General features: G+C 34.3%; 1 protein-coding gene across 1 annotated transcript in view; it reads left to right on the forward strand.

Moving 5' to 3' along the window:
• LOC105821147 (rab GTPase-activating protein 1-like) overlaps positions 1-10,568 on the forward strand; it is a 592,862-nt gene that overhangs the window by 293,654 nt on the left and 288,640 nt on the right. The window contains exon 5 of the mRNA XM_012657785.1: positions 21-134. Coding sequence (XP_012513239.1) covers positions 21-134 — 114 coding nt within the window. The remainder of the gene's footprint in view (positions 1-20; positions 135-10,568) is intronic.

Genomic DNA, 10,568 nt, shown 5'->3' on the forward strand with positions numbered 1-10,568 from the left:
TTTTTTTTTTTCCTTTTTAGGACTCAGCCCAGGAGAGTGTTATTACTCGAGATATTCATCGTACGTTTCCTGCACATGATTACTTTAAAGATACTGGAGGAGATGGTCAGGAATCACTCTACAAGATCTGCAAGGTAGGGCTACAACCTCATTTTTTCTAGATTATTTCATGGGGCTATCAATTAGGAACTCGTTTAAAGATTTTTAGATTTTTTTCTGTCTTCATTTCTTATTTGCACTGTACCCCACGTACACTACCGGATCTTCAGTACTGCGTCCAGAAGGCGACTTTTTTTGGCTGCGTGTTCCCCACCTCCACATGAGGGAGGAGGCAGGAAGTACAGTGTAGCCTCGGTTTGGCTCCTCCGAGCAGGAAAGGAACAGAAGGTCCTCTCCAGCTGTGTTGCGAAGGCTCAGAGGGGTCCCAGATGCCCTTTTGACAAGATAATGTAGCACTTGTCTCAGTTTTTTTTGACAGTAGGCAAGCGTAAGAATCAAGGTGGGGCCTATTGAGTACTGGCAAGTTCTCCGACGTGGCTGATATATTCTGAGTTGTGTCACATCGTACATCTTTGTGCAGTTTTTGTGTCCCATTTTGAGATCTTTCTTCTCCTTCTTTATTAGTGGGCCTGGGGGGAGACAACCTGTTACCTGATTTTCACTAAATGTGCTCTGCTTGGATGCAAAAGATTCTGTTTCTGTCCGTGGAGAATAGCTGTCAAGTTATTAATTTTTCAAGGTTATATCAGAAAAGCAGAATGAAGTGTGGTGGGTATACGCATATCGCCTCTATCTACCCTTCTAGTAGCTGTTGTTAATGAATAGTGAACTACACAAAAATCTGGTAATAATACGGAGAAAAAGGCAAACACCGTGGCTAATTTATAAGTCAGATAATCAGTTCCTGAAAAACAAATTTAGCCCTTTTAATGAGCAGCAAATATTAGCCAGTAGGTAGTCAGAGGTATACTCACAAACCTATTTCATTTTATATTTACTACTTAAAAAAAAACGAGCACTTAGAAAAGCACTCGCCTACATATTCTAGCAGAGTAAAGTTGGTGTTTAATTCTGCGGATGGCACAGCTTTCATTAAAGTCCTTCTTGTGTTTTGGTGGTTTTGCCCTCATCCTACTCCTGTCTTTTTTTTACTTCTTTCTCTCTCTCTCTCTCTCTCTCTCTCTCAGATTTTTTGATCTAACCATTTTGGAAGATTATAAATGTACACCGATCAGAAATCTATTTTTATATGACTATCATTCAGAGCTAGAAATACATAAGTAACTTACAATCTGAGAGCATACTGATCTCTGGAAAATAATACATCATCTACTTTAAAAGCACCAAAGACCATTGGACAATGCAAGAAAATGTGTAATATATTTATTACACACTTGTAAAAGGCAAAGTTTAATTATTTAAAATTTTTTTCTGCCACTTTGAAATTCTTCAAGCTAAATAAATTCTGACTTGTGTAAAGAAGCTGGGAAAATTGATATAGTTTCTAAGTTTATTTAGAAGGGTCGGACTTATGGCGTATGGAACAACATTTTTCCCCTAGCATTTAATATATTTTTAGCTAGTCAGTGATTTTCCCCTTAGTTTTTTTCTGATTGATACTAGATACTTTCTTCATATAACTAAAACAGATGGTTCTAATATGCTTGCAGCTTCTGACTTAAAATTTTGCTCCATTGTAGTAAAAATAGTATTTGCCTCATTATATAATATTTAGAGGGGAACTATCTGAAACATTGCTAAACACGAAAATAATAGTTACATTTGGCACCTTTAAATACTTGGTACTCTTTGGTTTGCTGTTGCAGATAATAATCTAACCTTGAGTTCACTACAAAATATTCATTAGTACATTTACACAGCTCATGTAGCTATTATATATTATCAGTGTACATTTTACTACATGATTAGATACTTTTTAAGCCCTTTCTGAGACAAATATTATAAAATGTAGATCTAAGATACTTTATTATTGATAAGTAGCTTAAATTACACAATTTTGTGCAGATGTGGAAAGCAAATAAAATCATATTCAAGATATTAAATAAAAATTGTTAAGGCTTTTAATATTGTACTAATGTATGTATATGAAAATAATTTCACAACAATCTTTGATAATGGAGGTGAACAGAGAGATACGTATCAGCAAATGTTGGAGACATTAGCTGGGGTCCTACTTTGTGGACCGCTTGGTTTGTGACTGACCTGATTCCTTCTCCTCTTGATCTGCTATCGTTTAACAGTCCGTGCTCATGCCAGGAAACCTTACATGGTGGTGATAACTCCTAAATAGGATAGCATACTTATGCATAATTTAGAATGAAATATTCTTCTCAAGATTCTATGTTCACTTGCCTTTGCTATTTGTTTCTGATTTGAGCCATGGTCTCTTACTTTATGATCCCCTTCCCATATTCCCAAAAAGCTGTTTATGTGTGACCTTTAAGTCCACTGAGTACAGTCTACTCCTAATTCGTTATTTCTAGAGTAATAACTAGATCATACCTCATATTCAGGAATACGCCTTTGAGTTTCCATTCTGGATATCCTGCGCAGACCTGAATAAACATTAATAACACCTGATGTTATGTCAGCCACTTTGTTATGTAAACTATAAATAAGGACAGTTTTGCGTTTTCATTGCCAATCCTTATTCTTTTTCTTTTTGTTGTCTTACTGCACTGACCACAACCTCTAGTATAATGGTAAATGAAGTTAGGTTAAAATGAAGCAATGATGGTAGACATCCTTTTCTTTCTCCTGATTTTAAAGGAAATGCATCTAATGATTTACCACTAATGATGGTGCATCTTATTCACATCAGCAACACAATTATAGACCTTTTTTAAAATACAGTGCCTTCCACATGTTAAAATAATTTCATATTTGCAGAGTACTTTCACATGTATTTCCTCATTTATTTCTGACAATTCCTCATCAGTGGAGCCTATAGTAGAGATACAATATGCTGTGCTCTGAAATTGAGCAGAAATTATTAAGAGAATTTCAGTTACAATAAGTTTAGAAGTCACCTCTGGTTTCAAGGATATAACAATCTGACTCTGTAGTTGAAAAGTTGAAAGGTGGCTTTGGTGAAATGATAAATGATCTAAACTGTCAGATTAGAGGGAAGACTGTTAAAAACTTACTGTCATGTTTTAATGGTCCTGTCAATTCCAGTTTTGCTTCTTAATATCTCTTTCAGAGTAGGAGGAAATGGAAATGGTTCAAAGCTTCTTCTGTTGTCATAAATTTTTATAGGGAAAGTTGAGCTCAAAGTATAATAGTAGAATTTGTAAGTTTCTGTAAATGAAAAGGTTTTCAAATTTATAGTTTTATGCAAATGAAAGGTTTCTGCAAATGAAAAGTTTTGGTCCTTCCCTCTTTCCTTCCTTGTCTTTCCTATTAGTTAGGTCAATAACATATTTTAAAATAGTGTTTTTGAAAGGAAAACTATACTACCACTCAAGTATCTTTAGCACTTTTATAATTTACATATGATATAAAAATCTATTTTAAGTTTGGAGACAGGTTGGTATAGACAGGTTGGACTGGGCATCAGGAGATCTGGTTCTAGTTTTGATTCTTCCGCTAAGCAGGTCTAAGACTTTGAGAAAATCACTCTTTCGATTTCCTCGTCAGTAAGGGTGTGGGGTATGACAAGATTGTTCCAGTTCCGATTTGCTGTGATTCCAAGTATTTAAAATTTTTTTCCCTAAAATATAACAGATGAAGGAAGAATTTAATAGTTAAGTCCTGTGTCAGTTATTAGCTCTGTCTCAATACCAAAGCTGTAAAGGAGACTCCTTTAACTTGAGGACTCTGCCTGGCTTTGTGTTACTGTACTTGAGTCTGTCACATCCAGTGGTGCCCAGTTAGTGGTTTACTTTTAGATTCACATCTCTTCATGAGACCTAAGACCAGTCAGTCATAGTAATCAGATAAAATAGTGTTCACAACAGAATAGATTGAAGTGACTTTTGGTATGCAATTCAATTTGTGCATATTGCTTTTTCTAATTTTTTGATTAGAGCAACTGCTTTCTGAAAAAGAGGATACTGCTGTGAATTTAATTGGAAGGATTAAATATATTACAGAGAGATCAATACCTTGGTTCGTCTGGATTAATAATTTGATAGTATAATGGTTTGTGGGAGGACAAAAATAAACTTAACCCTTGTTTTATCAAATATTTTTATCGAAAAAAGATTGGATTTATTATAAAAGCTAGAACATTTCAGGTAATATTTTGATACCAATGAGTGATCTGCACAATTTTGAAGAATACAAATGATCGCTAACTCTTAAAATGAGGTGTCATATATTATTTATATTGTTTTCTAGACTTAGTTGAAAACCTAGAAAACAATATAAATAATATTGCTTAGGGAGTATTTGTGGTTATGTGATGAATTATTTTTAGTTAGTTTACTTAGTTGATAGTATTTTCAATTCAGTTTTCTAGCTATTTGACTACTTTTAATTCAACCCTCTTCCTTGGGGTGCTTGAATGAGCTCCAGTGTAAATGGCAGCGTTTTTTAGCGAATTACAGTCCAGTATTCTTTACTCTGCATAGCCCAATTTACCCGTGAGCAATCTGTGGAAGTCCTCCTACTCATGTCTTTGGAATTGCATTGGCTTCAGAATGAGAGCCATTTGTTATGGATGATAAGTGTTCTTGGATCAAATAGACCCGAAAGGATTTAGTTTGGAGCAGTACCTTGGGGGAATCAGGAAGCCCTTAGAGAACCAAACAGGTTTTTCTATTCTCTGTGTACCTCCTCTCTCTCCCTTGAGTTTCTAGTGAGCTGCTTTAGAATGATGGCAACCTTCCAAACATGGGCTGCTGAGGAATCCTTTGAACTCCTGGGGCCTCCTACTTTGCCAGCACATCTTAATGAGCACTGAATTAAGTGGTTTCAGCAGGTCTGTAAGGACAGCAGTGTATTCTCAAAGCAAATTAACTTCCTTAAGGAAAAATGAATTCTTTCAAGTCTTACAAGAAGATTTCGAGAACCATCCTAGTGTTTTGATCAACATAATCACAACAATAATAGCAGAAACTTGTGAAGCCTTGTGGTTTAGAAAGCACTTCTGTACATGTTGTTATTTGACCCCTGTAGTTAACACCATAGAGCACGCAGAATTTCCCTTATTTTATGGATGAAACCCAGAGAAATTAAATTATTGGCCCAAAATTGCATAGCAACTAGATGGCAGAGACTAACTTGAATCCAGATTTTATAGCTTAAAATTCTGTACTATTTCTACAATACTGTTATGAATGTACATATGTAATAAAAAAGAAAAATTATGATTTATTCAGTATCTCCCAAGTACTAGAGACTATTCTAGGTACTTTGACATGCATCATGTTTATAGTCTTGACAGTTATTCCAGAAGTAAAAACTGTATCTCTGTTCTTATATTTAGGCTAACAAACCTCAGGAAGGTTAAGCATTTACCCATATCACACAGATAAGAAATTATGAAACTAGTATTCCTTTCAAGGCAGGTCTGTCTAACTCCAGAGTCCACGGCTTTTTGTCGCTTCTCTCAGAATTAGAGAAACAGTATTTAAACAGCAACTGAATCTTAGCATCATCGTCATAAATTAAATCCAAAGAGCTAGAAAATATATTTTTATCAAGCTAAATACTAAAGTGCAAAGAAGAAAATGACCTTATATTCCCTATACATGCAAATGTCTTATTTAAAAAAAATAATAATAATAAAGAGAAGATTAGTAGGGTCTTCACCAATGTACTTGAAGTTACTCAGACTCCTAGGCAAGGTTAATGTTTTAATTATTTTTTTCTGGAACAGCTAATGCAAGATTACTCAGAAGGTAGACCAAGGACATGCTTATGGGCACCACAAAAGAAAAATGAATTCATCGTTAATGATTTCATCCAGAGTGTTATAATCTGAAATCCTAGAAAGAAGTTATTTTAATTTTAGCATGCATATAAATTTTTATTTCGTTTTTAAAGATTATTTGAACTACATATGGGGGTTGGCATCATAATCTCTTTAGGGCTTTGGACCTTTAAAGGTTTTAATAAGACCCTAGGAACTTATAATAATACAATAAATAGCAGTTGTATATCACATTTACACACTTTGTCTTTTCTTGTAGCTAACTGTAAGAAGGTAGAATCTTTTAATTAAAGACTTCATCTTTATAAAGAATAGCTTCCTTAGATTATCTTAGATCTCATTGTCACCATTAAAAAAAACTTTTATTAAAGCATAACATGTGATGTACATATCTAGTAAAGTGCACAAATATTTGGCTGTCACTCAGTGAGTTTTTACCAAGTGAACACTCCTCTGTAAACACTGTAAGATAAAGATACGGAATTTTACAAACCCCCCAGAGTCTTACATATATTTCCTTGCTCAGTCACTACCTCTGCTAAAGGTAACCACCAGTCTGATATCTTCATTACCCATATATTCATATTGCCTCTTTATGAACTTTAAAGAATGGACTCACACAATACGGACTTTGTTGGGTCTGGTTTCTTTTGTCTGTGAAACTATGAGATTGATCCGTGATTCATCCACGTTATTGCATTGACTGTGAGATTCATCCATGTTGACTATGGATTCATCCATGTTATTGCATATAGTGGTAGTGTATTATTTTTATCACTGAATAATATTCTACTGTATGAATATACCACAATATGGTATTCATTTTACTCTTGCTAGGCATTTGGGTTGTGTTCAGTTTTTAGCTATTATGAATAATTCTGCTATATATACTCTTGTATTAATAATGTTTTGGTGCACATATGTATGCATTTCTGTTAGATATATATTAGGAATGGAATTTCTGGGTCAAAGGATATGCACATGTTCAGCTTCTGTAGATATTGCCAAATAGGTTTTTGAAATTTTACCATTTACATTTTGACCAACAGATATGTAAGAGTTCTGGTTGCTCTATATTATCACCTATACTTGGTAAACTTTTAAATCTTAACCATTTTGGTGGACGTGTGGTGTATCTCACTGTGGTTTCATATGCATTTCCCTTTCGACTACTGAGGATGAGCAAGCACCTTTTCACATGCTTACTGGCCATTAAGATACCCTCTTTCATGACAAAACTGTTTGTCTTTTGCTCATTTTTACAATTGAGATTTCTTTGTTATTTTGTAGGAGTTTTTCCTATGTTGTGGCTACCAGTCCTTCTTTCGATATATATGTTGCAAATATTTGCTCTATGGCTTGCTTTTTACACTCTTAATGGTATCTTTTGATAGAAGCTGTTAATTTTAAGGAGGTCCAATTTATTAATCTTTTCCTTTAGGGTTAGTGTTTTTATGTCCTGTTTAAGAATTATTTGCCTAAACCAAATTCAGGAAAATATTCTCTGATATAATCTAGAAATTTTATGCTTTTGCATTTCACATTGAGGACTATGATCCATCTGTAACTGATTTTTTTTGTGAGGTAGAAATCAAGATTCATTTTTTTCCCCTTATACATCTCCAGTTGATCCAGCTGTATTGCTGTACATCTTTGTCATAAATCAGATTTACATATGTGTGCGCCAGTTTCAGAACCATTGTATTCCATTGAGCTATGTATGTATCTTTGTACAAATACCACACTATTATAATTATAGTAGCTTTATATAAGCTACTAATAAGAAAATGTCTTATATTCTGGTAGTGTTAGGCTACCAAATTTGTTTGGCTTCAAAGTTGTTTTTGCTGTCTTGACCTTTTGTATTTCTATAATTTAAAATCAGCATGTTGGTTTTTGAGAAAAAAGAAAACTTCCAGGATTTTGATTGAGATTGCATTGAATCGGTAGTTTATCATTTTTTCAGGAGACTGGGTCTCACTGTGTTGCCCAATCTGGAATGCAATGGCTAATCGTAGGCATGATCATAACGCACAGCAGCCTCAAACTCCTGGCCTCAGGCGATCCTCCTGCCTCAGCCTCCGGAGTAGCTAGGACTACAGGTGTGCACCACCATGCCTGGTTTACTGGTTTGTCAATTTTATTAGTATTTTCAAAGAACCAACTTTGTCTTTGTTCATTTTATCTATTGCATATTTGTTTTGTATTTCATCGCTATATCTGCTCTTGTTTTTATTTCATTTCTTTCGCTTTGAGTTTAATTTGCTATTCTTTTTTTTTCTTAGCTTTTAATGACAGATATTTAAATAAATGATTTTTGAGCCTTCCTGCTCTTCTGATAGATACTTCAAAGACTACAGATTTCTCCTGAATACTGTTTTAGATACATCTTTACAAAGTTTGTTTCTTTTTTCATGAGTCAAGACTCTAATTTTTAAAATCAACAGAATTCATATATAATTGAGATACAATAAACTATGTATTCATTTTATGTATATAGTTTGATAAATGTTGGCAGATGTTTTCACCCGTGGGGTCACAATCAAAATACACCACAAGCAAGATACCAAACATTTATATAAAATCATTTCAAAACTTCCTCATAACCCTTTGCAGCCACTCTCCCCACCCATGCCTTACCCTAGGCAACCACTTATCTTCTCTCATTATAGATTAGCTCCTATTTTCTAGATTTAATATAAATGGATGATACAGTATATTTTGTCTTGCATCTGGCTTCTTTCATATGGCATAATGCTTTTTTAGATTTATCCGTGTAGTTGAGTGTTTCAGTAGTGTTTTTTATTGCCAAGTAGTATTCAATTGTGATCTTCTCAGTTTTGATATGTCGTGTTTTATTACCATTTAGTTTAAAATGTTTTCTAGTTTCCATTGTGATTTCTTTGACTCATTGCATTTGGTGATTTTTATAGGCACTTATCTTTATAGGCACTAATTTTTTTTTTTTTTTTGGTCTGTTCTGTCAGTTACTGATGATGTTGTGCTGTAATTTCAAAGTGTGATTTTGGACTTACATCTTTTTCCTTTTAGTTCTGTCAAGTTTTGTTTTATGTATTTTGAGTCATACATAAAACATTATTAAGTCCATACAAATTTAATATTGTTATATCTTCATGTTGAATTAAGCTTATCTTTATAAAATATCTTTCTTTATTGCTAATATGTACTTGGATATCAGTATGGCCACATTTACTTTATTTTGCATTGTATATCTTTTTGTATCCTTTTACTTTCAATTGTTTTCAGTCCTTATATTTAAAGTATGTCTTTTGTAAGCATTTTATATAGTAGTTCCCCCTTCTCCACAGCGATGAATTCCAAGACCCCCAGTGGATGCCTGGAATCATAGATAGTACCAAACCCTGTATATACTATGTTTTTCCTATGAATAAACGCTTATGATAAAGTTTAACTTATAAATTAGGCACAGTAAGAGATTAGCAATAATAACCAATAATAAAATAGAACAATTATAACAGTAACACCAGCATTACTACTCTTACACTTGGGGACCATTATTAAATAAAATAGAGTTACCTGAACACAAACAAACACTAATATACCGTGACAGTTGATGTGATAACTGAGACAGCTCCTAAGTGACTAAGGGGTTGGTAGCATATACAGTGTGGATATACCGAACAGAGAGAAGGTTCATGGCCTGGGCAGGACAGAGCAGAATGGTGTAAAATTTCATTACACTGTCCAGAAAGGTGTGTGATTTGAAATTTACTAATTGTTCATTTCTAGAATTTTCCATTTAATATTTTCATATTAATGTGGTTGACCATGGGTAACTGAAACCATGGAAAGTGAAACAATGGGTAAAGGGGGGACTATTATAGTTAGGTTTTGTTATTTTAACTAGCTCTACAATCTTGCTTTTTTATTGAATGCATTTATATTTAACGAAGTTACTGATGTACTTGATTTTAAACTTAATAGCTACTCTTTGTGCTGTATATGTCCCATATGTTACTGTTTCCTCCTTTCTTGCATTCTTCCCCATTTTTCACTCTGTAACTATTAGTTATTACAACATTCATTCCTGGTTTATTAGAATCCACTTTAGATTAGTACTTTTTTTTTTTTTTGAGACAGGGTCTCATTCCGTTGTCTAGGCTAGAGCGCAGCAGCTTCATCCTAGCTCACTGCAACCTCGAACTCCTGTGCTCAAAGCAATCCTTCCGCCTCAGCCTCTTGAGTAGCTGGGATATAGGTGCACACACCAAGCCTGGCTGATTTTTCTGGTTTTTTTGTAGAGATGGGGTCTCGCGCTTGCTCAGGCTGGTCTCAAACTGCTGGGCTCAAGTCATCTTCCTGCCTTGGCCTCCCAAAGTGCTGGGATTACAGACATGAGCCACAGCACCCAGCCTCCATTAGAGCTTTGATAATTTCCTGGAAAATGCAAGAACCTTATATCTCTTTAAATCCATTTATCACTTTGCTGTTTGTTGTCCTATTATTGTCATGTGTTTAATTCTGTGCATGGACTAACACCACCCCCATGCACGAAGGATATTATTTTTTTGTTTGTTGGTTTTAAAAAGTTCATATTCATTTAGATTCGCCTGTTTATTTGTTCTTGTGCTCTTCATTTCTTCCTGCGTTCTCTCATGAAATTCTTTTTTCTTCTATTTTCTTAAAC

The sequence above is a fragment of the Propithecus coquereli genome, unplaced genomic scaffold, assembly GCF_000956105.1.
Source record: "Propithecus coquereli isolate 6110/MARCELLA unplaced genomic scaffold, Pcoq_1.0 Scaffold56, whole genome shotgun sequence".
Lineage (NCBI taxonomy): Eukaryota > Metazoa > Chordata > Mammalia > Primates > Indriidae > Propithecus > Propithecus coquereli.